General features: G+C 43.7%; 2 protein-coding genes across 2 annotated transcripts in view; both read left to right on the forward strand.

Annotated features, from left to right (window-relative positions):
• Positions 1-27,732, forward strand: GRTP1 (growth hormone regulated TBC protein 1). Its single transcript, XM_052664446.1, has 8 exons — positions 1-174; positions 1,013-1,164; positions 6,821-6,979; positions 11,490-11,614; positions 13,256-13,352; positions 24,798-24,970; positions 25,077-25,262; positions 27,242-27,732. Exons 1-8 carry the CDS (start codon positions 137-139, stop codon positions 27,329-27,331), a joined length of 1,020 nt encoding a protein of 339 aa, XP_052520406.1. The 5' UTR covers positions 1-136; the 3' UTR covers positions 27,332-27,732.
• The window catches only part of ADPRHL1 (ADP-ribosylhydrolase like 1), a 400,125-nt gene that overhangs the window by 46,950 nt on the left and 325,294 nt on the right, over positions 1-27,881 (forward strand). The gene's annotated exons all lie outside the window — the stretch shown is intronic.

Raw genomic sequence — 27,881 nt, forward strand, 5'->3', positions numbered from 1 at the left:
CCTCAACCGGCGGAGCGTGTCGGGGAGTTGCGCTCGGCGGCCGGAGCTCCGAATGGGGCGGCGGAGGCGGCGCTGCTCGGCTTGAGGAGAGCCCGCCGGCGGCTCCCGGCCGGAGGGGGCCGAGCGCTGACGGCCGATGGCCGGGCTGGAGGACGGCCGGGAGTGGGCGTACAGGTAGGGCGGGGGGCTCGGCGGCCCTGGGGATCGCCGTTTGGACAACTTTTTGCCCATCCGAGGGAGGAGGCGAGCCGGGTGCCGGAGCGGCGGCGCCCGGTCCCGGCGGGGACTTTATCGGACTTAAAATAGCCCTTTCCCTGCTGGCATCGCGAGCAGGGCCAGAGGGAGCCGCATGGCCCCCCCGCCCGCAGCGCAGGTGTGAGACGGGCTGGCAGCCGGGGCAGGTGCGGGCGGGCGGGCGGGAGGAGGTGCCATAGCCGTCCCCTGCTTTGGGCTTCCCTTGTACCCCGCGGGAGATCGAGGGCCGCTGGTGCAGCGTTTCACTCCGCTGCATGCCCGTGTGCTCGCGTGTACCTAGCGCTGTGCAGGTGCCACCGCGGGGACAAATTATGTGTCATTGTGTGCAACAGCAGGTGTGAAGCGGCGTGGGAGGGAAGGTGCCACCGACCTGCCTTCCCGCAGTGCGTCCGGCTGAAACTCGGCCGGGTTGGGGTGGCTCTGAGACTCCATTAGCACCCCAGATAAGGTTCTGTGCAGTCATCTGGGTCAGTTTTGCACAGAACGGATCCTTTGCTCTAAGAACTCCTAGAAGCAGTGAAATCTGTAAAACTGACTGAGCAGTGCGTGTTTCACTTCGCTTACATTCCACATTGCATATCAAAGGCGTTTAACAGCGTGTGTACAGCAGGGTTTTGTTGGGTTGTGAGATTTTTTGGCTGCTTTTGGAAATAGCAGCTGGAAGCTATCTGAAGCATTGTAGCTTTTTATTTGTTCATTTATTTTCCCCAACTGCAGGTATGTAGGAACGGTTGTGCAAGAGTGCTTTATTTTGCAGGGTTGATCCGTATGGGTTTGAGAGGCCAGATGACTTTGATTACGCGTCCTACGAAGCGTTCTTTTCCAGATACCTCGTGGTGCTCACCAGAAGAGCAATAAAATGGTCCAAGCTCCTGAAGGGGAAAAACAGCATACAGAAGGGTTTAAAAGGTGTGGTTACTTGTGGGTAAAAATGCATTATGGTGGAACCTGTATAAATTGCATTGGTTTGGGCTTTTGAATGTTGTATACTATTTTCTTATTATAAACAGTAATGATACCTAAGCAAATACGCTGCTGTTAGGGAGATCATTGGTTTGATTTAAAGCTTACAAAGGATTAATCCTTCTTTGGCAAACGTTATAATATCTTACTACATCTGTAACCCAGAGATTACAGCCACGGGAACTTCCAGATGCTGGTGTGCAGCTGTTTGTTGCATGGCATGCTTTGAAAAGATGTGCAGTGCTGCAGAGTCTGTGAGCCCCAGGATGAGGGTGTGAGGGCTCTGCCAGGAGAGCAATTGCTGACAGCTTTCAAATTCTTCCTTTTGTAAAACAACATTTACCTTGCTGCTCAAAGGATGTGTACAGAGAACTGGAGCTAAATGCTTCCCAGAGTGAAGGAATTAGGACAAATACAGTTGAATGTTCAAAGCTCTGCCTCAGGTACAGTCTGAGTGCTAATCTGGGGGTTGGTTTTTTTCTTTTTCTTCTTCCCTTGGCACTAGTAATGAAGTGATAACAAGTTAGACATCTTAAGTGGAACAGTGTATGGAGCGATGTCAGTCTTGAGGCTGAGGATCACCAGAAAATGTAGGTTTAAGCTATAGTTGAATCAAGTCACAGAATTTCCCAAGTAGGAAGGAACCCACAAGGATCACTGAATCTAGCTTCTGGTTCCACACAAGACTACCCAACATTCAAACCCTGTGTCTGAGAGTGCTGTCCAAATGCTCCTTGAACTCCAGCAGCTCGGGGCTGTGCCCGCTGCCCTGGGCAGCCTGTTCCAGTGCCCAGTTACCTGAAAGTAACTGCTGCTCTCTTATTTTTCTTGCAAATATAAAGAAGCTTTTACTTAAAGCGTTACATTTTATATAATGGTAACTATGCAGTATTCTGAGTTGGTGTAGATTGTGGAAAAAATGTTTCCTTATTTTCTTAAAATGTGTGAACTGTGACAGGTGCAACCTTCAGTAATATCTGTGAGTTGGTCGCATCTCTCTCTTCTCACATAGCCTGTTCCAGCCTTGTCACACTCCTGTGACATAGCACTGTGAATGCCTTTGGCATTGTTTTGGAGCTGAAACTTTGACTAATTCTCTTAGCTTGTCCATTAGACTTCAATAGCAATAGCCATGCTGCCTCTCCACTAATAACCATTAATAATCATTACTGTTGTGTCAGTCTTCAGTAACAGGCTACTGTATTGTATTTTTTAAAGGTCTGCAGCAGTATGTGAGAAATGGGATGTATTAAATCCCCTGAGAGGGTGCAGGCAGCCTTGATGGTAGCAAGCCCCTTTGTGCTGGTGTGTCATCTTTGATAATATTAATTTTAGCAAAAGGTACTTCAGTTTGTCAACTGTGCATAACTATAAGGAGAACAACTGGAATAAGCAGTGTTGGGGAAATGTGGTCTGAGTGTAAATGTAAAGCTGTTAAAAAAGACTTCCCTTGTTATCTTCAGCTGATACCTTGAGGGAGAAAAGCAGCAGATTAACTTGTACCATAACTGATTTAAATACTTCCCCTCTGATACCAGTATTAAGGTCTGTGGCAGATGCACAGAGAATCATGTAAGTAGTGGCTTTGGTGTGCGCCCTGACCTGGAGGAGGACCCTGTGGGAGCCCAGAGAGCAGGAGGTCTCTGTACTCTTGTTGAATTTCATCCTCTAGAATGAGGGTCCTTGCTCTAAGGCTCTGCTCAGGAGCTGATTCTGATCAACTTCCTTGCTGCAGAAGTCAGCCATAAGCAGGAATCATAGAGTGGCCTGGATTGAAAAGGACCACAATGATCATCTAGTTTCAACCCCCTGCTATGTGCAGGGTCGCCAGGCTGCCCAGAGCCACATCCAGCCTGGCCTTGAATGCCTACAGGGATGGGGCATCCACAACCTCCTTGGGCAACCTGTTCTAAGGCTTTAACACCCTCTGTGTGAAAAACTTCCTCCAACATCTAACCTAAACCTCCCCTGTCTTAATTTAAAACCATTCCCCCTTATTCTATCACTATCCACCCTTGGAAGCCATTCTGCCTCCTGTTTATACGCTCCCTTCACATACTGGGAGGCCACAATAAGGTCTCCCTGGAGCCTTCTTTTTTCCAGGCTAAACAAGCCCAGTTCCCTCAACCTTTCTTCATAGGAGAGGTGCTCCAGCTCTCTGACCATCTTAGTGGCCCTTCTCTGGACCCACTCTAAGAGCTTCACGTCCTTCCTGTACTGGGGGCCCCAGGCCTGGATGCAGTACTCCAGGTACCTGAGGAGTGCTTTCTCCCCCACAAACCCAACAGATGTATCTGCAAACTCATATTCTCACTTGGAGTTTTCCTGGGGCTGTTTTAAAAGGCATCCTGCTATGGCTAGCCATGACTGAGGCAGCTCTGCAGCTCCACACCCATTTCTCTTTACATGCAGAGAAGCTTAGAATTCCTCTGAGCAGGGTGACTTGAGTGAACAGGAAGAAGTGATGACTTGTGCTAATTTTCCAGTTTGGAAATGTGGTGTGTTCACATGCTGCTGTCATGCCCTGTGTGGTATGTATGTATATGCTTCTACTGTAAATAAAAGTAATTAGACTTCGTTTTAACAAGGATAATTAAGGAGTGTATCCTGTTGTTCTGGATCACAGCCTTCTGGCAGGGCGGGCCATGGGTATTTAGGCTGATAGCTCCCTTTGCTCATTCTCCAGTCTCTTCCTTCATATTGTTTGGTGATGTTTCGTTTCGCTTTCTGCCCTAGCTGGCTACAATGACTTTTATACACATGCACATTTCTAGGTATTATTTGGTCCCTTAACAACTATTTCGATCTCCTTCATTGCTGAGGTCCACTTAATTATTGCTTCCATCCATTTGACTTCTATCTTTCTAGGACCAAAAGACAGACAAACTATCAAACCTAATCACCCAAAGGAGCTTAACTCTGGCCAAAAGTATGCTGTGCAAGAGAACTGTCTGTTCTCTTATGAGTGCATTGGACAAAACTGGCCAGTAGCAAAAGGTGCCTTTCTGGTCTCGGAGGTTGGTAAAACACAGCAAAAAGTGAAAGAGATGGTACAAAACCGTGATTGTAACAGGAGCACTTCTGTTCCTGTGCAGGGCTTGGAAGAAGTAAGGAGCATCTTAGAAAGTCAGTTTGTATGTGTGACAGCAACTTGAATGCTTACAGCACAGATCTGTTTTGTTTCTTTTGCAGTGTGTTCATAAAGCAAAACTTTCAATTCCTTCTTGGTAGGTTGTTTTCAGCTCTGCTGCGGAATCTTTCTCTAGGGTCTGAGTTAATTTCCTCAGCATTGAATTGTAACTGTAACATGCAGATGCTTTTTACACTTTTGTAATATTATCAGCAGGATAATTTTTGTTTTTAGCTGGTATTTTCCTGCATAATTTGATTTGCCACCTTCCCACTGAGGCCCAGAAGACTTATCTGTGAAACCATCTCGTTCTCCTGGGCCTTTTTGAAGAGCATCCTGCTATGCTTTCTCCTTGTGCCAAGGTCAAAGACTCATGTCCACTTCTATGAATTAATGTGCAATGCTTTTGGAGGTGGATGCTAGCTCTGAATGGAGCTAAAATTCTAGAATGGATAGCTGTTCCAGAAAAATATACTATCTGAATTTGTATTACAGTAAGATAGCCCAGTAATGTGCTCATCAGCTATGCTTGGAGGATTTGCAGGCTCAGTCTGTCTGTGGTGCAGAGCAAAGCTGTGTAAAGGGGAAGTTAAAAAAAAAAAAAAAAAAAGGTAAATACAACTTTATTCTGTGACAAAAAGGTCAAGAATTATCGTTTTCCTGGTGGGCTTTTCCACCCTTCACAAGCTGGGGAAGCTGGGATAGGCAATTGCCTGGCTGATATGAGCCTCTGGCCACCTATTGTCATGTGGATGATGACACTGAGGGATAATGAGTGTATGCAGAGCTGCAGGGCTGCTTTCCCCTTGTGCCAAGGTCAAAGGCTCATCCCCATGACTCTGAATTTAACGTGGTGTTGGATGTGGATGCTGGCTCTCCCTTCAGAATTGATAGCTGTTAAAATACCGTCTAAATTTATGTGTTACAATATGATAACCCAGTAATTTGCTCAGTCACTGAGCTTCTTAGGAGCATTTGCAGGCTCATCTGGACACTTCACTGACTAAAATGGGGGTTCCTCAGATGCATTCCTGCATTTGCTGTGCCTGTCTGTAGGATTTATTGAGCACCAGAGATCAAAATGTTGTAAAAAAGATGAAGTGGGAATTATTAAACATGGAAACTTAAGAATTATTTCCAGTCTATCTAGTAGAAGGCTGTAGTTAGTTACATTATAGCTGGAACAGGAGAGACTATTACCTGTGCTATAAACACTCATGGGATCACTGAACAAAAACTGCAGCTTGAAGGTCGAGTGTTTCTTGCAAATGTGAAGGGCAGGAACATTTCTCTGAAGGTACCAGATTTTAAGTGTCTGGAATGCCCATTAAAGATGCATGGATCTCTCCACTGACACTGAGATAGCAGTTTGGAGTTCTGGAAGATAATGGGCTAAAATAAGGTGAATGCTTATAGAAAGTCACCGGTTGAGTTCTTGTAAACTCTTCTTTCACTGTGCTGTTTTTAAGGCCAGTTGCCTTTAATTCAGATACTGTTGAGCTCTTGAGTTACAGATCTGTGTGACTGGATATAAGGAGGCTAGGTGATGCTATTGTGTGGAACAACAAAGAATTCCTCATTCTCATTCAAGTCCCATTCAGTTAGTAAGAAATATCTGATGCCTTAGTCAGTTTCTTCTCCCTGGAAAAAGCTAGAAAATCTCAAGTGCTTGGCCATCTTTTTTGGATCATTAGGGTTTAGGATTATGAATTAATTACCAGCATTGCCTCTGTCTTAATGTCTTTCATTCCACTCCCAGGAGGAAGCTGCTTTGGCTGCTAATAACCTGATGCTTCTTCCTGCAATCTTGCATCCTGGATGTTCATACTGAATCATCATCTTGAATTAACAAACAAACAAAAAGAATGGTGCGATGCAGGTGATAACAGCTATTTTAGATTTGAAAAGACTTCCCCGTTATTCTGGGAAGAAAAACCTGCTGAGCACTCACGTTTTTATCACTTCTAAAGCTTAGACACTAGCATCCCATTTCATGTGTATCTTTGTCTGCTGTGGTTTCAGCACTTAGGTACTAAGCTGAAATCCCAGCGTTATGTTAACACAGCCATTTGTGCTGGAGCATAAGCAAGCAACCAGTGGTATCATATTGGAAGATGTTAGGGAGAGATCAAAGATGTGTTTCCCTGAATGAAGAAGGACAAAGATTGCTGTTTATATCTCCATCCAGAAAACTGCAAAAGATTCAAAATCCTTATGGGAGACAGAGGGCTGGGAGTGAAGATCAGTGTGGGGAGTCTAAGTGGCAAGAACTTAGAAGTGAGTCTAAGACATACTGTGTAGCTGAGAAGAAAAGGTTTGTCCTAATTGGTAGTGTAGGTTTGAAAGCATAATAATCTGTAGTCAAGAGTTTTCCTTTGACTTATAAGCTTTCTTTTGGTCATTCCGAAGGAAAAGTGTAAGTGGAAATATTTTAAAAATAAATAAACTAAAAAAAATCATTTTGTTTTGCAGTGAAGAGATATATCAGGAAAGGCATTCCCAACGAACACCGTGCGTTGATCTGGATGATCGTGAGTGGGGCTCAAACCAACATGGAGCAAAACCCTGGATACTACCAGACACTGCTTGAAGGAGAGAAAAATGACAAGCTGGTTGAAGCAATCAAAACAGGTCATTGTCCTGATAACAAAACCTTTGTCTGTCTGCTGTGCTGTGCCCTTCAAATGTAGGAGATCAAGTATGTGATGGAAAACTTAGGTTTTGGTAGTAGTGGTGAACTAACATGTAAATTAGATTAGCCATAAGCTCTTTAACAGTACAGTTCTTGCCAGGATTATCATGTGGTCAAAAACAGTAAGGAAGATTAGAAATTATCTGGGAAGGAGCAGCGAACAAACTAGAAAGTATTATGTCATCTCCTAGGTGAATGATGAGTTACTGTGACACCTGCCTTTGTTACTTCCTTCCCCAAAGGACCTGGAAGAGCAGCAAGCACAGTGATGAGGATATTTCATGAAAATGGCAGAAGAGGTTGCTGTTGCCTTTTTCCATCTTGAAAAAGCCAGGTTGTTAAAGTTGAGGCTTTACTGATTTTTATCTGGAGTTAGATAAGCATTGGAACTCTTCTTGTTTTATGCCATGTTCCCCTCAACAGCAGCACCAGGAGCTTTTGGGGCTGCACACCTTAGTAAGGCATTTTGGAACATAATCTTTCATGTTCTGCCTAAGCAAAGAGTAGCCAGAAATCTTCTGGTTTATATCCTGCTCAGAGCTGGAAACAGCAGAACTCTAATTTCGTGAATACAGAGGAAACTACAACGTTGAGTTTCTATAGCCAGCCTTGGTAAGGACCAGGAGAAGGAGCAAGATGTATTCAGTCAAGAGTATTTGCTGCAAGAGAGAGATGAAGCAATTTCTTTTCTCAGTTATCTTTTAACTGCCTGGCTGCTGTGCAAGTGAGGGAATGGGATACAGGAAAAATGGGGTGGAGGGCTTTATTTGAAGAGGGGGGGAAAAAAAAAGAACTTGGTACTTCAGAGTGATAATTTTCCGTTAGAGATGAAACAGCAGTGTGAATGTATGAGGGCTAAAGTAGAGAAGTATTAAAAGTGAATGGAAAATTTATGTTTAACTCAGTAATCTTCTTGACTGTATAAATTTTATTATTGTGGGCTTTAGTTGGGGACTGTTTCAATGCAAATTGTTGCCTGACATTCAGTACGTTTTGCCTACATTGGTTTTCCCTCAGAGTGGTTCGTTGTAAGAGAAAACTAAATTAAGGTGTGGAGTTGTTTTGTCATTCGCTTCTCATGTTTGCTGTTCCCTAAATTTTCAGGCAGTCCTGTAGTCTAGCTGTAATGTAATAGGACAGCTCAGTGCTGAGGTTTAGAAACAAGGGAAGAGCAGCCATGTTTTCCTCTTATTTCAGGAGGAGGGTTGGGAGGGCACAGCCAACCGTGGACTTTCCTTCAAATTCTTTGTAAAATGTGTAAAAGCCAGTGTTTCCTGTTCCTTTTATGTGCCCAGAAGCTCAAAACAATTTTCATTTACATTTGGAATTTACTTGCAGTCTGGAAATGTCTTCAGTGGGATGTAATTAAGTTGCCATCAATTAAGTTGCCAGAGGGACCTGGACAAGCTTGAAAAGCAGGCTCATGAGAACCTAATGAGGTTCAATAAGGCCAAGTGCAGGGTGCTGCACTTGGGTTGGGCTGTTCCTAGTTACAGATAAGGACTGGGAGACGAACTCCTAGAGAGCAGCCCTGCTGACAAAGACGACTTTGGAGTCATGATAGATGAAAAGCTAGACATGAGCCAGCAGTGTGCTCTTGCCGCCCAGAAGGCCAGTGGTGTCCTGGGCTGCATTAAAAGAAGGGTGGATCAGGGAGAGGGAGGTGATTGTTTCCTTCTGCTCTGCCCTTGTAAAGCCTCAACCAGAGTACTGCGTCCAGGCCTGGGGCCCCCAGTATAGCACGGATGCAGAGCTGTACAGAGAAATGGTCTAGTTTTGAAGAAAAATCTGATTACTGATAGCAATTAAACTGTCTTTTGACTGTTTCCCCTCTTCAACTTGCTGATTCCTAATTGATGAGCTTTACTGCTGCTTTTGCTTTATGACACTTGCTGTTGTAGCAGGAGAAGTACAAGAGAGAGAAGACATCTTAAGTTTAAGAGCTTAAATAATGCCTGTCTCTAAGTTCTGATGGAAATTTTCATAGTTCAGCGTTAGTACATATTTAGAAGGGAATGCATTCCTACTGAGCTTTGTTGTTCATGCCCTATTATAGTAAATCTTGAAGGACAAGTGATGTTGGTATGATAAAACGTGGCTGTCCTCCTGATACAAAGGCTATGTGCTGATTACAGAGAGGTCTGGCTGTAAGTTAATGTTTGCTTGCTGTGGGTGCCATTGGAAAATATTCCATTTCTAGACCAGGCCATTGAATTGCAGGTAAGTCCATAGTGTGTGCAAGTCCTCTCATTACACACACAGCTAGCAGCCACATTTGTACTCTTGCATTTCATGAAGAGGAGCTGTATTGGTGAGAAACTCACAGTCCCCTTGGCCTGTATGACACTTCCTGACCTCTGGTGTGAAAATCTGGCTATGTGGGTCAGATGGTGCCTGTGGGATCGTTTGTAACAGGTTCAGAAAAGTGATGCAGGCAATTGCTGTTGACTTTTCACTGGAGACAGTGGACATTTTACCCTCAAACCATAAATAAGTTTCTCTGAAGGGAGTTGACTTGCTAGTGTGGATTGAGCATGCTCACTAAGTTCAGGGTATTTACAAAGCAACAGCGTTAGTTCTTTGGGTTCTGTGTGAGAGATGCTCTAACAGATCATGCCCAAATGGCTTCCTCACCTTGTCTGTCTGCCAAAATAGCTGAAGGAAGAGCTGGAGGGGAAAAGTGTGTAGTGATACTTCCTCAGAGTACCTTACCTGCAGTCCTCCTTATTGCCTTTCTCCAGTTCTTTTGGAGATGAGAGGGAATGGAGTTTGTGCAATTCATGCTCTATTTACAAAGAAAACATGCTCTGGGATCAGAAAGCAAATAGGAACTGATTGTCTACAGACCTTCCCCAGGTTGTGAAATTGAAGATGACTTCAGTTTGGTCAGCCTCTATTCTCTTTGGACTTTTCCTACTCCTTTTTCATCCTTACTCTGCACAGCTGTTGAGAAGAGCCACAGCTGAAATGTCAGCTTTCATCTTTTCTGTTAAGTCCAGCATGAACTTGAATAAACAACAAATTATTCTGATTATGCAAATACAATGCTGCTCTTCCTACCAGGAGGAAACAAACATAGTTATCCTATAACTGCCTGGCTGCTGCTCAAGTCCTTTTAAAATTATCTTTTTCCTTTTGCTTTTCTTGCAAGTCACATGGGAGGCGAAATATTTTCTAACCTTCCCATTTCTGTAAATGATTTATTGACTTTAAAAGGAAAAAAAAAATGGTGATTTGTGTGATGATTTCTTAATGCTTTCGATTTCCATGAGACTAAACAAGATTTTGAGGGACTCCTGCTTTTAATTGCGTGCAGCTCCAGCTCATGTCAAGGCTATGATAGACTTTGTCCTTTATACAGAAACAGCTGATAAGATCTGATAACTCATAGAACACAAACATCTGTGCAGTAATGTTCACACTGAACTTTGTTTTTTTTGCTGACTGTCACTGTTACGTTGTTGTTAAATATAACCAACATAACTGTTACTTTATTAATGTCTCAGATTTTGAAAATCTTCAAAGCAACATTGCTTTTAAATAGAATTTTTCTCCCCAACTTGTGCTTCTACAGATCAGATGTGCGAGTGGACTGGGTGACCTTTGCTCACCCCTCTACAGGGGGAAGCTGGCTAAAAACTTAACTCTGCCTTTTTCTTTCCAAGCACCGAAGAGTGTTGGGGTGACTGGCTCAAACCTGCGTGCCTTTTTTTTGATCCTTTGTAAAGATTTGTGTTTGATCTGGAAGAAAGGAATGTTTTGAAATGCCAATAATTGCACAGTCCTCGGTCTGGCATTGAGCTAAACATGAGGGATGTGCGTAGTCTCCTTCTCAGTGTTCTTGCACAAAGGAAGGAACAGACTGTCTAATGGTCACCTCCTAGAGGAAAAAAGAATCATAAAAAAAAAAAACCCCAAACAATCAAAACCAAATTACAAAGAAATTGTGATTTCAAGTGAAAGTGATCAGTTGCAAGAATAGGTCTTCTATTTGTTTATTTTTTTAATAGTTTGGGAATGTTTGGTGGAAGCCCCCTGGGTGATAAGTCAGCTGATTTGGTTTGTTATGGAATATGCTTTCCTAGAGCTGCAGCTCATTTTGTGCTGTTTGGCTCAATAACATTGTTTTTTTTATTGACCTGAGTGGTTTGCTCTCATTTAGCCTTTGCAGTCACACCATGAGAGAATCCATTCTACAGAATTCCTGTAGTGCTCCTGGAATTGATTTCTGTATACTAATAAGATCAGTCTTTCTAGGAATAGATTATCTGCAAATGCAGGTGGCCTTTTAGCCAAAATTGGGGTAAAGCTGCTCCTGTTGAAATTCATCCACCAAAACCACGGTTTAATGAGGTTTTGATTGTACTTCAGGAAAGCTGCAAAAGTTTCTCTGGAAGGCAAAGGAAGGAGCAGCTCTTAACTTTGGTCTTTTTTTCCCCTTGTGTCTAGACATGAACAGAACATTTCCAGATAATGTGAAATTCCGTAAAACGGCTGATCCCTGCTTGCAGCAGACACTCTACAACGTGTTGGTGGCCTATGGACATCACAATAAAGCAGTAGGATATTGTCAGGTATGTGATCACTATTTTTTTTTTTGGTGCCTCCTCCTAGTATAGGTGGCAAGTGGGAAGAAAATTTGTTTGAAGTTCACTTCATAAAGTCCTCTGTTCTCTTCCCCTTCTGCACTGAAGACACAAATGCAAACCTAACACTCATGTATGCTAACCAGCTGTACACAGAGATTGTTTGAAACATGGCAATAAAAAAAAAAACAAACATGATTTTTCAATGTTATTGCTCTTGGTATTGCATATTTATTAAAATGTTTAATGTTATGGGAACAACAGAAGATATAGAACTGTGAAGAGTCTGCTTTGCAAACAGAACTTAAACCAAATGCTAGCAACTGCTTTCTGAGGCATGACATAAATAAGTAGAATTGTGCAATTTTTGCCCTCTCAGACTCTCTGGGGGGGCATTTTCATAGTGCTAGTACATTTCTGGTGTTTGCTGAGACAGCAGCATGGCACTGCTTGCCCTGGTACAACCAGTGAAGTTCAGAGCCCTGTGAATTTACGCTTCAGAGAAGTTTTCTGTGTGTGCAGTGCTAAATGCCAAGCAGTCTCGTGTCACCATAGATGGATGCAATTACTAAGCTATCAGCCTAGAAACAAATAGTTGATGTCCTGGCTAGGAGGCCAAGCACCGTGTAAGGCCGTGCAAGGTCTGTCTGAGCTGCTGTGACTCAAAGCTTGACAATGAGCCATTGGGTAAGGTGCAGTGTCCGAATATTTCCATGTTCTGGGAGTGCTACAAGGCCTTCTGTAGTGGGGCAGGTGAATTGAAGAAATGAGATCTTGGTTTCCATACAGGCTTCTGGCTTCTTGGTGGCTGTCATCCTCCTCAGAGCCGTGACAGCGCTGCTGCCTGTAGCCACTGGCAATGCTGCAGAAGCTGAGCTTAGAATGGGAGGCAGCAGGGAGAAAGACGAATAAAGGGGTGAAACTGAAGAAGACAATGTAACCAGCACTGGCTTTCATAGCCTGTAAATATTTAAAGATAATGTAATTTTCTGCTAGCTTAGGAAGACTTCCAGGGGAGCTTGCACCTCAGGAACATCTTTTGTAAATTGTCACGCTAGTTTGCTTTCTGTATTGTTGTAAGTATTGTCTTGTTTGCAGTAGAACAGACATACTTGAGACAACTGAAAGCTGAGGAATAGAAAGAAAGTAGATTAGTGATATTTCTATAGCAGCGTTATGGTGAATATGAGCAACAGCTCATTAAAGCTACTGGAGTTTCAACTTTTTACTCAAGATTCTTTGGCTCAAACGTTCTACTGCAGATTTGTGGTCCACCTGCAGGTGTGTTGCACATCCACACCAGCCATGTTTTGGTTCTGGCCAGAACACTCATTGACTGCACTGGGACAGGGCTTTGGGATTATTATTTTTTAAGGGAAAATTGGAAATAAATCATATACTACTAAGTTTTTTTCCTTCAGTTTTCTCTCTCTGAGCTTTTTAAAGTAATTCTTGGTAGCCGTCACCATGGAGATTTAACAGCTTATTCAACCAGTGCCTTTTATTACTAAACTTCACCTAATGTTCCAACTGTGTAGAATGGCAGTAAGTTAGCCCATAATCAAAAGAAATGACATAGAAACTCTTAAGGTAAATGCCTGCATCTTAAAATTCTTCTCTTTCTTTCAGGGCATGAATTTCATAGCTGGATATCTGATTCTTATTACAAAGAATGAAGAGGAGTCCTTTTGGTTGCTAGATGCCCTTATTGGAAGAATATTGCCTGGTATGCTAAGAGCTTACACAGTTATCTTTGTATACCAAAGCCTGGCTTTTCTTTGATCTTTGCATTTTAGTCCATTTTTCAAGATTTTAGATGTTAAATTGGCTGATGTGGACTGAAGACATTTTAGGGACCTGGAAACAAGGCAAGGACAACACAGAGCCAAACTTGCGTGCTCTGCAGTCAGACTTCAGCCTTGGTTTTGTTATTTCTCACTCCCTGCTATACCTGTTTGGTAGGTGTCTTGCTATGCCAGTGTGATGCTGGAGAACAGGGCTTGGATAGTGTCTGGGATTTGTTTGCAGGAATATGAGCTGAGGCACAGAAGAAGCAGTGATTGCAGAGCACGAAGATGGGTGATGCACACAGCTTGAGTGCTCAGTCTGCAGCAGTGATTCCCAGTGATTTGGCAGGAGGCAGCGTGACCTTTCTTCAGAAGTAGCTGCAAGGTAGTGTGGGTTTCTGCCAGACAGGAGACCTCTGAGCAGGCGTGCCTTGGGCACTGTCCATGCAGCAGTATTGCACAGCAAGGCAAACAAATGTCGCCCTGTCTGTGTGTGCATGTGACTTTCTTATCACAGCTCTTACAAACAATTACAGGATCTAGCCAGGCTGGTCAGTAGAGCCTTGAGGGCAGTACAGCACACGGTGAGGTACACATGGCGTTTACGACTGGTCAGCTCAGCAGCTCCCTACATTCTCTTGCCTGGTTGCCTGGCTTTGCAGCAGGAGCTTACTTGCTGAATTTTGCCTTGTATATAAGCTGAATCTCACCATGTGTGTGGACTAGCTTAAAACCACGAGCAGACATCGGACACAGTTACGTGTTATACTCTTAGAAAGTATATTTGGGAACATACATTCTAGGAATTTATTTCTAGAGGAAGAATGGCTTTGTCAGGAATTCCCACGAGCATTGCATGGGAATGACTGCAGCTACACCCTCAATGTAAAGCCATGTTGAGAAACTTGTTTTTCTATAAGGCAGCTTTGAAATTCGCTGTTGGCCCAGTTTTGCTTTTGAACAGATGTTATTCCCAGGTGGTTGGAGGCTGAGTATAGTAGGACAGTGTCAGCTAAATGCTGGTCAGAGGCATCAAGACTGATACCTTATTTCTCTGGTTTGGTTTAAGATTTTTTTTTAAAGTGTATCTTTTTTTTTTTTTTTTTTTTCATTTTTGCTCCCTTCTGAACAGAAGAGAAAGACTCTGGGAAAGAAAGCTGTGAGAGTTTTAAAAATTATTTGACCAAGTGTAAGAAAATAACTTTTACACTGAATACATCATATAGGAGCTGAGTTTTTCTTTAAACATAGACAGAATGGTTGGACTTCATTTGCAAATTGCTGGATTAGAGACAGGTGAGGAGCACTTTGACTTGTGAATCAGTTTGCAAATATTTGAGATTTTACAGCCCCAAAGTTTACTTTCAAGCTGTAAGAATAGCCTGAAGAAATCAACTGTCTTGTTTTGGCTCAGCCTTGAGAACTGTAAGCTGTGCCAACAAGTAGGGGACTGAAAGCTGCCCTCTGCCATGTGACCTGTCACTGCCTGAATGGCATTGATGTCCCTGGGGGGGATAAGTCCCTCCCCTGGCACAACTTGAGGGCATTCCCTGTAGTCCTATCACTAGTTACGTGGGAGAAGAGGGTGATTCCAACTTCACCACAACCCTTCAGGAGAGCAATAAGGTCTCCTTGAGCCTCCTCTTCTCCAGACATTCAGTGCAGAGGCTCTCAACTGCAAATGGGGAAAGGGATATCTGCTCAGAATGGTTATGCTGGGCAGGCCTTCTCTTCTTCACAGTCACCTTTGAATGAGCTTGAGATGCTTCTTCCACCTCGGCTGACTCAGCAAGAGCCCAAGTTAGTAGGCTGAAGCTTTTGTATAGTAAAAACATCTGATAAAATTCATAGTGTGGTGAGTAAGACAGCTGCATAATTTCAGTGAAATATTATGTATGTGTGAGAGAGAGAGAGGCAGACTATGTCCATGAGGAACCTTGCTCAGCTGAGCACCTCCCTTGTGTTAGTAGTGCTGAGTACAGTGCCTTTCAGTTTATAGCCATATAATTACTTGTTGGGGAAGAAGAGAAATACTGTACATTCTCCAGGTTTTTAGAGGGAAGAGTCAGTTTTGTTGGATGCCAACAGGTTGATGAGCCAATCTTTTCCCTTAGTTTCGTTTCTCTTCTGTGGGTCAATTCAATTACAGTCTATGCTTTCCCCTTTCACTGCAAGAGATATACCTCCAAATCATGTCCTCATTTCTGCTTATGTCCTGTCACTGCTGATTAAATTGATGGATATTTAGGACAATTTGGAAATCCCTTCTCTGCCCTCTGCAGTGTTAAAATCAATGCTTCCTTACCCCTGCCCACATAGATTTAATTGTGCTCAACATCCACACTGGTATCTGGCTACTGGCAGGATTTTTGGCCAGCAGGTGAAGCCAACCAGCCACAGATCGTGTTCCTGAAACCTGGGCTCACCTCCCTGCTCGTTACTGGTCTTTAGGATGAGGGGGACGCATGTGCCATAGGGTGTGATGGAAGTGCAGCTCCTCTGCCCTGGCAGAAGGGGACAGCCTGGCAATGGGGCAATTTAAGTAAAGGTTTTATGGCTGAATTACCTTATTATACCCCTCAAAAACCTTCTGACTCAGCAAAAGTTTAGCAGGACTGGAGCTGGCTGTGTGCCACACATCAGCCGATACAGCTGAATGAAGCCAGAGAGAGTCATTCTTCTGCTGAAGGCAGTCCCACAGCCTGTTGTGTCTGCCAGCTGCTCAGCAAGGGCTTTGGAAGGATTAGAAATACATCTCCACCCCATAGTATGGGAGAATTGAATTGTTTAACTGAAGTTGTAGGTGGTTTCCAAGATCTTTTTATTCCCAGGTTCAGTCAGAAGATGCTGGAGCCCGCAGGAACCAGTAAGAATTCAGTTCAAATCGAGAGTTCAAGTGTCTGCAACTTCTGTTTACTACAGCTGTGCTTGCTGGCACACTTTTTTGTTCAGTTGGGGAAATACTGGGGAGGCTGGATTACTTTATAGAGAGCAGCAGGTAGGAAGTAATTTTGAAATGTGGTACCTTGGTATGTAATTTAAGGAGCATAGTAGTCATGTTTTATGTATTTGTGAACAAATTGGGAATTTAACAGGGGAAAAATATGGCAGTTATTCACTCTGCTATACATATATCATGTGCAGGTATCAGGACTTAATATATGTAGAACACATTTTTTTGTGTGCCCTGACATGAGGCAATCTCATGTCAGGGCACATTAACAAACACCACCTTTTTTTCTTTCCCCAACACTGTTAATAATTAAGTTCTTCATTTAGGTTTAGCCTGCAAGTACTCCTCAGAGGTCAGTCTAGCGACCTTCCTTCAGCCTGGTGCTTTTTAAAATGGTTGGTTTGTTTAACTGTTATGATGCCTGGTTGTTTATAAGTAACGTCAAGTAAGAACAGAGTTTTGAATGATGACCACCAGACTGGCAGACCGCATTAACGGGCGTTATCTGCAAGGACAAAAGGTGCAGTGCAAGATACTGCTCTGGTGTGCAGCTTAGCCACTGCTGGTTAAGGCAAACATCTGTGTGTTTGGATAAGTGATATCTGACACATTTCTGGTTTGCAGTTGTATCAACCATAGGCTTGCAGGTATTGTTGCATAATGCAAGAGAAGAGAGTATTTCAACTGAGTAACAGAACGTAATTGCTCATCCAGCTTTTGCATATCCTCATCTTTCTTCTGATCAATGTTATGACCTTCTCAGAAGTCCTGTCATACAGACTTCAGGTTTTAAGGAAGGAGCCACTGAAGGAACACAGAATGCACTACTACCTATAAAGTATCTGCTTGTTTTTCTTTTAGTCGCAAGTAAGCGTGCATTTGTTTCCTTCTGGTGACTGAATGAATACCCAGAGGGATTGCTTTGGAACTTCAGAATGCAGAGCAGGCAAGACAGCCATGTCTTTGAAGACCTGCTTCTCCAAGGGGAAGTGGAACTTGGTTCCATATGGAGAATTTAGTCAGCTGTGCAGGTAAAAGGCACTATGGGACCTGAGTGGAGTAATGCTGAGCTGAATTTGCAGCTTAGGAGGAGACTGTCACATAATGAAAAACATGTCCTTTCGGAGGGAGTGTTTGAGCACTGCAAGCATGTGTGGAGAGCTTGCAAGGCTGTGCATAACGTGCATGACATCATGTTTGCAAAAGTCATTCTTGATAAGTAATCCTTTTTATAGCATTGCTTCTGGGCTGCTTCCTCATCGTGCTCTACTGGTAGCACCCAGCTGCAGGGCTGCGTGCTGGCAAAGTCCTCACAAACCCACACAGCATTCCTCTGATCATGCATGAAGCGATACTCACGTGCAGCTCTGAGGTACAACATCACATCTGCCCCAAGGAGAGAGGCTGAGTAGTCAGGAGTTTGAAAATGTGAGACTTGGACATACTTTGCTGCTAGTCAGCTGCACAATGAAAGGATTCATCTCTGAACGTTAGAGGTCAGTTGTATTTATCTAGAAGTTAAGCATGCCGTGTCCTGATAAACTGAAAGTGGAATGTTGGGGTCATCGTGTGCGTATATTTAGAAACCTTGATAAGCCTGAAATGTTTATTACTTACGAATCTGAACTGCTAGGCAAGAGGGAGATGGGAGACAGCAGGAAACAAGGAACTGGGGCTATTCTTCATTCAAATGATAAGTATACTTTGGAATAATAATATTTCCTTGAAACATCCCTTGCAAATTGCAAGACTCATCAGTAAAAGAGCAAGCTCATTGTTGAGTATGTGTGCTTTAGGTAGCTGGGTAGGAATGCTGCAGTTTTGCCTAAGCCGCAGGTCTCTTGTGTGTGACCAAGTATTCATGTTCTCAGTCTTGCTTTTGTGTGGGAACATGCTGAACTGTGGCTGTGCACAACAAAAGGACCCAACACATTTAAAAATGCTTTAAAAATGCTTTCTTCAAATGAAGAGCATTGTATTCCTCAGCATGGCTGTATTTACACTGTGGGAGCAGAGCTTAAATCATAGAATCATAGAATTACTTGGGTTGGAAAAGACCTTACGTATCATTGACTCTAACTGCAACCTAACCATACTACTCTAACTAACAACCCTCTGCTAAATCATGTCCCTGAGCACCACATCCAAATGGTTGCAGCTCATGCTTCTTTTAAGACTTCATTTTACTATGTTGAAAAGCCCATAGATCTGGGGTGTTTTCTCTGTGAAGTAGTCAAAGTCGCTTTTTATTCCTTGGATAAAAACCACAAACAGAAGTTCCTTACAGAGCTCCATTTCTGTAAGTAGAGCTGATAACCCTTTCTTTTGTGTGCCTTCAAGTCAACTTTCTGCATTAAATGTGAATATCAAACCTAGATGCAGGTTTCTGATGTAGGTTGGGTTAATGTCACAGAGTGAAGTGACATTCTCTCTCCTCCAGTAGTGAATGTATCCAAGGATTACTTGGGCTTTTCCTGAGCTAAAACCTGCTTATTGTGGATTTGTTTGTAACTTAAGATATTGGAGTGCTTTTGTTTTGAATTTGGTTGGCTACAGCAAGCTTGGACATTATTTCAAAACACAGTATGATGTATATCCTACAGCATTGGTAATAACATAAAGAATGTGTTTGTGGAAGGATATGTGCTTTGGAAGTAAAGGAATGATATGAAGGAAATTGTGAGCAGTGCCCATAGTGGCTTTTGTCCACCTGAATGTGTAGAAGTGGCATCTTTTTTTGAGAGATGTGTGGTTATTTCATATGTTTTATGTTCAGAAGATTTGAATGCCTACCTACTTCTCAGTTTGTGGCTAGCAGAGGGATGTGCTTCTTCTTTCACTTGTGCCTTTTATAGTTTGCTTCAAGATTGGTGGAGTGACGGCATTGGTGGACAAAGGGAAGGCGACCCGTGTCAATTACCTGGGCTTGATCAAGGCCTTTGACATGGTCCCCCACCACATCCTCATCTCCAAACTGGAGGGATGTGGATTTGATGGGTGAACCACTCGATGGATAAGAAACTCGTTGAAAGGCTGCACACAGAGGGTGGTCATCAATGGCTCTGTGTGCAGGTGGAGGCCGGTAACGAGTGGCGTCCCCCAGGGGTCTGCCTTGGGACCGGTGCTCTTTAACATCTTTGTCAATGACATCGATGATGGAATCAAGTGCACCCTCAGCAAGTTTGCTGATGACACCAAGCTGAGTGGTGCAGTCGACACAGTAGAAGGAAGGGATGCCATTCAGAGGGACCTCGAGAGGCTTGAAAGGTTGGCCCAGGTGAACCTGATGAGGTTCAACATGGCAAAGTGCAGAGTTCTGCACTTGGGCTGGAGGAATCCCAGGCATCCATACAGACTGGGAGGAGCAGCCCTTGAGAGCAGCCCTGCACAGAAGGACCTGGGGTCCTGATGGATGAAAAGCTTAACATGAGCCAGCAGTGTGCTCTTGCAAGCTTGGAAAGCAAATGGTATCCTGGGCTCCATCAGAAGAGGACTTGAAGTAAGAGGGCTGTGGATTTTGTTCCCTTTCTCTTCAAACTGAAGGGTTGGACGTGTGGATTCCTTTCCAAATATCAGGCCAGAACCGTGTGTGTCTGCTCAGCTTTGTAGTTAAGCCTCCTGCATCTGTCCAGGTCTTTTAAGTGATTTAGTATGGAGTTCCCGCTGTGATTTTTAGCATTGTTGTAAGGAGCTGAAGAAAGTGTTACGTTGTGAGGTTATTTTTAAGTGCAAGATAATACAAGTGTGTGTTTTATGCTGAGAGGTTAAGAATAATCTTGTCAGTGCAGTGAACTGATAAAGTAGTTCCTCTTCCTAATCCCATATAGGAATTAACCAGAAATCCAGAGTCCTTGTTCAGCAGCGTTTGCCAGTCCTGTAAGACTCACAATACAGCTGTAAGTGTTTGCTTCCGCTACGGGTAGAGCAAGCAGTCATGGTAATCTGCTGTGTTTGGTCATGAGTTCCTCTCCAATGGAAGAAATTTCATAGAATCACGATTACAGAACATCCTGAGTTAGAAGGGACCCACAAGGATCATTGAGTGCAGCTCCTGGCTCCACACAAGACCACCCAAAATCCGAACCCTGTGACCCTGTGAAAACTGACCAACAGCATTTTGTTCTGCTGCTTGAATTCTGTGTGTGAGTGCTTTGATAGCTACGTCTTTAATCTAGATTGGTTTCTAATGATGCACAGCTGCATCAAACATACAACAGTGAGTTACTATTAAAGGCAAACCCAGCCTGTTTCATTCCTTGTAACTGGAATGGCTGAATTGTGTTTGTGCTTTCTAACATGCTGCCAACTTTGCTTTGTTTCTCTGAGCTTGCATACGGAGTCTTTGCTCCTTCATATTTCATTTTTGTTCACTGTAAAGTCAAGAACAATATCATCTTTGCTTTTCTTTCTACAGTCTTTATTTTTAAGAGCATCTCTCTTCTGTTTCTAAACGGTAGCTGCCACATCTGCTCAGTATCCCGTTGTGCTGCCTGAAAAGCAAAGAAACCAGACAGTTCTTTCTATACCCCAGCATCCATTTCCCAAATTCGGGATTAGAGGCAAGAGAAGAATATGGACAAATGGGGTTATGCAGGAAAAATAAAACACTGCCTGTTTGTGCTTGCTGGAAAGGTGTTAAATAATATCTCAGAGCAGCATAATCTAAAATTGTTGCGTAACGCCAGTATCACAGCCAGTAAACATCTATACAGTGCCTGTATTCTCCCTATTTTATGGTAGTAGCCATCCAAAATGAATTAGACTTGCTTATATTTGTGTTTGTTTTGGAGCTGATCCCCAGTGGTGAGTGGATGGCTGCTGCTGCTGCAGTTCAGAACTCCAGAACAGAAGTTCTTGTTTGCTTTCACCCAATGAATTAAAAATGATGGCTGGAGCCTATTTGGGGGTTTTGCTCATCTTCCCTTGGAGGTTGGGGATCTTGTTTTTAAAATGACATGAGTGTAAGAGTTCAACTTGCCCCTAAAGCACGTATCTGCAGGATATCGCTGTGGCCAGGACATCTGCAGGGGGTCACTTCAACCCGATAGTGCAAAAAGAGTTGGCAGTACTCATGGTTTTCCTCCTTTTCCTGTTGTGATTTTCTGATTTCCTCCCAAACATGTGTTGTTCAGCTTTTTTACTCAGAGTCTCGCAAAACAGGTTCCTACAAGACCTGTCTCACCTTTTTGAACTGTCCCATGGTGGCAACAGAAGAGCAGAACACTGCCCTGCCTTTCTGGCCAAAGCAGGCTGAGAGTTGCCAATAGGGAGCAAACAGTGAAAGAATGCTTTCTTTTTCCACGAAAGCTTGCAATAGAATTTGATTCTGTTGCAATTGGAAATGTAGAAGTGAATCCTCTTTGTGAAGCCAGACAGTTGCAGTTGACAGCCTGCTCTTGCCCAAAGCCTGTTCTGCTTTTCTGCTCAGGCCTTAAGGGAAGTCTGGCTACAAACCCACTGCTCTTGCAACAAGGAGCCATGTAAGAGTGCTGCAGAATGGTGTGAAAATGAACCAGTTTTGGTTTTGGGTGGAGAGAGAAAACTTTACAAAGGAGAGAGTGCAGCTTTAGATGGGTAGGTGTGATGGCTGCACAGCACACTGCAATTCTTCCGCTCCTTTACCTGCTGATGGGATCAGTGGGCAGACTGAGGAGCTGCAGATTATTGTACTGCAGAGGTCACTTTGCAAAGAACTTCGTCTTCTAAAATGGTAGGGGTCGATCTTTTTCCTCTTTGTCTCCCATGGCAATTACAAATACACTTGTAAATACAAATCATTTGGTTAGTCCCAGGCTGAGTTATGTAGGCTCTTGAAATAATAGTCAGAAATGCTGGAAGGGCTCAGGTCGTGCTTTGGGTATTTCTTCAATACTAAGAATAATTCCTAGGCTGCTTCTTGCAGAAGGAGTGTTTATATTTAACCTGACATATGCACGACAGACTCGAAGGATTCTTTTATAACTTCTGCAGCTCTGACTCGGGGAGGTAATTCAAGGCTAGCAGAGTACTGCATCTTAAACTTTTATTTTTGGAGCCGCTTAATCTAGCTGTAACACCTCACAAGGACATGCAGTCCTCACAAATCCTTATTTCCTGCAAATCTCATTACTGCTGGGGCAGGCAGCCGTATGTGGAGCGGGATGCGGAGAGGTGCTGCTTGCTGTGTGCTGTTCCAGGGATGCAGAGCAGGTGAAGAAGATGTGGGGAAAGCAAGGGAAGCCTATGGGTGGCTTGCCAAAGAGCTTGGAAATGGGAAGCCTGAACTGGATGGTCTTCGAGGTCCCCTCCAGCCTTAAGCCATTCTATGACTTGATCATCCTTAAGGATCCCTTCCATCTCAGGATATTCTGCGATTCATGCTGGGAAAGTTGGTTTTCATCCAGATGAGTTTCTGGAATTTAGTAACGAACAATAAATTAGAGGAATAATTTCTAGTACAGTATTTTGTTTGTTGCCTTCTGGTACGTGAAAAGTAATGTAGCATGTGATTGCCTAAATCACTTCCATCTTTCAGTGCAGAAATAAAAGGAAGCAATCTGACATTGTTTTCTCAGGAGATCACCTCTCATCTGAGGACACTCCTGCAAAGCAGCCCAGATCAATGGGTGACACTGTTGACCTACGCTTGCTGGTTACTTATTTATTTTTCATTAGTGAGTGGCAGATTGGGAGCAGATGCTGGCTTAGGTCCGTTCCAGGTCATAAACTGTGCAGTGCTCCCCAGAGAGGGGATGCTAATGAATATGCTAATTGTGCCTGGGTAATGCAGACTGAGACATTTCAAATTGTTTGTGGCACAACACAAAAGGACATAAAGCTGGGGTGTCTGGGTGGCAGGTGAGTGGAAATCATTTGCTGCACAGCATCCTTGTGCAGAAAGGCTCTGTTTAGGCTTGTTTATAAACAAGGGCATTTTGGCCTGGGAGAGACTGTGCAGAGCAGCCAGCTACAGAAGATCAGGACAAGGAGGCACAGAGCGGCGTTAGTGATGGGGGAGGAGAGCCAGAACTGCAGAGCTTTGCTGAGGGGACATTTCAGAGGCACAAATACACATACCAGGATATAGAGAACGATATAATTAGTATCCCTGGTAGCTCTAATTAACATACAGTAAGTGCATGCTTAGAAAGCCATCTTGGATGCTGCCCTTGTACGTGACTTCTCCCTGCTGTGATCTGGCAGCAGTATCCCAGCTGAGCGCTGCGTGCAGCCCAGCTGCCTGGCCTCCATCTAAGAAACCTGAACACAACTGGAGTTTATGCTGAGGCTTCTCAGCTGCTCGTAGCTCTGCTCATTCAAGGAGCGATGGACGCACGGTCTCTGGCTGAGAGCTTTTTGCTGGGCAGCTCCTGGAGCACAGCGTGGTGTCTGATTGCATTCTGAGATGCTGGCATTTGCTCTGCTGCACTGATTAAAAATAGCAGCTGCTGTTGATTTCGGGGTATCAGGTGATGGCACAGGGTCCTTGTTCCTCCCAAGGACATTCACTGGTGACAATGTGAAGAAGTTTGTGCTGCTGTCTCAGGAACACCAAAAATAAACAGTTTGCAGATGCATGAGTGGAGCAAGAAGGGGAGCAAAGAGCAGCAGGCTTGTTCTTTTGTCTTGAGTTGGATTCCTTGCCTTTTTCTTGCATGAAAGCAGCATTTTAAGCAAAGTTTACTTCACGAGTCAACATTACTCTTCCTGTGCTCCAGTTCACAAATGCACACAGCACTAACGTGTGTGCAGAGAGTTGTGGTGTTGGCTGTGAGCTCAGGGTGTAGCTCTGTGTTTGTTTTCGGTGCACTTCCTCGTTGCTTTGTGGAGCATGTCAGAGACAGGCGGGTGAAGCAGTGCATCCTGTGGCAGTGGCTCCTGTTCGTGGACAGAATTTGTCACTCCTCAGTGAGGACAAAGAAAGGGTCGCAGACAGACAGCGGAGTTCCAGTTCCTGAGGGTTGAGTGTAATGCTGCTTTGTGCCATGAGAAGCGCAGAGGATGTTCTGCAGCTGGAACGGCGCAGTACCGCTTAGTTCTCCTGGCTCGTACCAAGGCAGCCAGCACAGCATGAGGGCACCTTCCAGGTTTGCTTCGTGAGGTAAAAGCTGCCCGTTCAAGCCTTCATTGTAGTGGTGGACACTTCAGCATGTGGGTTCCTTGGGCATCCAGGTGACTCTTGTCCTCCGCTGGGCCACCTGAGCTCTGATAAACTTAATAGGAGACGATTTGGTAGGCATGAATGTTATTTTGTGTACAGAGATGATCCTTGGCTAAGAGCAGAGCTGTATGACTGCAGTGCAGGCATCTTCACTCTGTGGTTGAATTTACTGGAACTTGGGACACATGGGTTGGACGTGCCTTTGTATGTTCAGCTGTATGTGGGCATTCTCTTCAGTTCTGTGGAAAATAATTTCTACTGCCTATTGAACAATGGCTTCTTCTCTCCAAGATTATTACAGTCCTGCAATGCTGGGCCTGAAAACCGACCAGGAAGTCCTGGGGGAGCTGGTGAAGATGAAAGTTCCAGCTGTGGCCGAGCTGATGGAAAGACACGGAGTCATGTGGACCCTTGTGGTGTCACGCTGGTTCATCTGCTTGTTCATTGACATCCTTCCAGTAGAGGTAATTCCTGACATTCCATTCATCTCTATGTGTTTATGGTTACCTTTGTAGCACGTTAGCAGTAATTACCCACAAGCTGTAATCTGAATTCTCCCCTTTCCTGCAGACTGTGCTCCGAATATGGGATTGCTTGTTCTATGAAGGGTCAAAGATCATCTTCCGCGTGGCCTTAACATTAATTAAGCAACATCAAGCTTTTATTTTGGAAGCCACGAATTTCCCTGACATTTGTGACAAATTTAAGCAGATCACCAAAGGAACGTTTGTAACGGAGTGTCACACTTTCATGCAGGTAAATTCTCCACAACCTTTAGTTAGGTATGAATGGGACTGACTTAGAGATGTTTTCTGCATTCAAAAAGGTTCATACTCTCCCATCCCTCTTTCCAGGTGAGGTAAGAAGGGATCTTGACAAGAACAGAATCTTGGTGAACTGTGGATTGCCCATTCCTGTGGTTTTCCTCAGGTGAATTGCAGGAGATGGGTGTAGGACAGACACAAGTGAACTCTAAATGTGCATGGATAAATCTTTGTAGTAGAAGGATCTAAAGCACTGTCAGAACAAAAAGGCAGCACCCAGCTCTTAACCTCCAGTCTGAAAGCCTTAATTACCAGAGCCTTATGGCAACCTGCAGACTAAGAACGATTCTTGTAAGTTATGAATAGAATGAATGCCAGGTGTGTATAGAAGATTCAGAGCTGAACTCAGAAGACTGAAATGTAAGGACACCAGGAGCAGGTCTGCCACCACCCACTCAGTGAGCTCTGCCACTGCTGTTACTGCAGTGCATTGAGCACAAAGCAGGAGGTGGCTTTTTGCCCCCTGAAGTTCGGTGCCCCTTTCAGAGCTCCGTGCACGGCTCTAGCACAGCTCTGGTAGGTTTCATTTTCACTTACAGATAAGGAAACTAAATTTAACTATGAGTGCTTATGAGTCTTTTAATTAGAGAGTTGAGGGGAAAGGTAAATCACAGGGGTAGCTTAATTTAAAAGGAAGATGGTTGAAGGGCTTTCCCTTCCATAGAGTCTAGAATAAGAGGTTTGTTAAATGTTAACCATCATGAGAATACCAGCTCAGAGGCTGATGCAAACACCTGTCCCTGAAAGACGTTTTTTTCTTTTCCTGCCCATCCCTTTAATGCCATTGCATTTTACAGTGGCTGCCTTTAGAAAAGCCACCACTTTTTTCTTACAGTTACACTGAATGAAGATATTGGCGTTGCTTATTTTCCAGCAGTGTTTAGTTGGAGTGGTGAATGTCAGGAGCGGGCTTTCGTGGCAGGCAGATAACCAGCACAGCTCAGGTTGCTGTGTGCCACTGAAGCACGTGCTTTGGTTTCGTTCCTTGCAGAAGCACAGACAGTGGTACAGGAGGTGGTGATGACAGTGGGTATTTTACATCTCCCTCTTGAACAAGCTCATCGTTTTCAATTTAAAGCTACGCAGACTTTGTTATCAGATGCTGCTCAGAACTGGCACATTTATAACCTCATCTTCAGAGCTGTCAGTATAAGTACAGAGAAGCGAGAGCCCACATCTCAGCTGTAGACTTAAGCCCATAAACTTGCAGCTTGCCTCACATTCTGTTCAGTCAGAGGTTTTAAATCAAGTAGTAAAAAATGTATTATTCTTGAGATCCCAAAAGCCACATGCAAAAACAAGAGCAATTATAGAAGTTTTTGACAGCATTTAAATTGTCTCAAATCCTTGCGTCCATGTATGTGCTACCTCCAAAAGCCCACTAAGAACAGGACAAAGGTAGCACAGTATGGGAGTAACACTGCATTTTTCTGTTGGCAACAGACTGTTGTATGTGAAAAATGAATTACCCAGGATAGCTTCATACATTCTGAGTCCAGAAAGATGTTTTAATTTTGGAGTGGTTCTTTGTGGAGCCAGGAGTTGGACCGGATGATCTGTGTGGATCCCTTCCAACTCAGGACTCTGTCTGTGACTACACATAGCATCCAGTGCCACAAATACCTTCTAAAAGAAGTTTTACTGGAGGCTTACATTCAAATTAGCCTTTGTACCATTGTTTTTGCATGAATTGTAAAGCAGCAGCTCAGAGCGAGTGCTCCAGCATATCTTTACAAAGGAGTAGATGAAGATTCTTCCCTGTTTTGAGGAGGCCAAACAGCAGTAAGCAATTTCACATCACGGCTACGAGCAAAGGAAAGATCTTGCACATCTCACAGGGAGTTTTGTGAGAATTCCTGCACGTTGGCTACAGGCTCCATTTTAACAGGATTTTCTCATTTTTGCCCCCAGAAAATATTCACAGAACCTGGCAGTCTGTCCATGGCAACGATTGACAAACTCCGAGAGACGTGCAGAGAGAAGGTGCTTTCTCAGGGATAACTCAGCAGCAGGAACCAGCGCTCAGACTCCAGAAATGGACACATTCCTCTTTTTGCACTGACTAAAGCACACTTTAAGCTTTCCAAGAGTTAACTGACACTTGACCAATTTTCTTCCTGCCTTCCATGTAAGTGTTTTTAACGCTTTGTACTGTATGTCAGACTTGATAACTGGAACTACTGCAACTGATGAATTTGTCATTATTATTTTTTAAGAATTCAAGTGTTTTCAGAGTAGAATGTGATCAGTGTAAGGACACTCCTCTTGAAGTCACTGTCCTTGTCTTTTCAGGGCGTTTTGTAATGTTGAAACAGGCATATAGAATTACATATCCTTCGTATTGTATTAACTATGACACCTCTTTCCATGTGTACAAAATAAATCTAATTTAATTTGTCAGAGCCTGTTTTTTTTTCCTGGTGTTTTGTATACTCATAAAGGTTTTCTGGCTCAAAAGCTTCAAGGGCACAGCACATAAAAAAACATTTGACTCAAATGTGGAAGAAGTAACATTTCTCACTCTGTGTAGGGGAGGCTGTAGGCAGACACT

This window comes from Tympanuchus pallidicinctus, unplaced genomic scaffold, assembly GCF_026119805.1.
Source record: "Tympanuchus pallidicinctus isolate F22 unplaced genomic scaffold, pur_lepc_1.0 scaffold6, whole genome shotgun sequence".
Classification (NCBI taxonomy): Eukaryota; Metazoa; Chordata; class Aves; order Galliformes; family Phasianidae; genus Tympanuchus; species Tympanuchus pallidicinctus.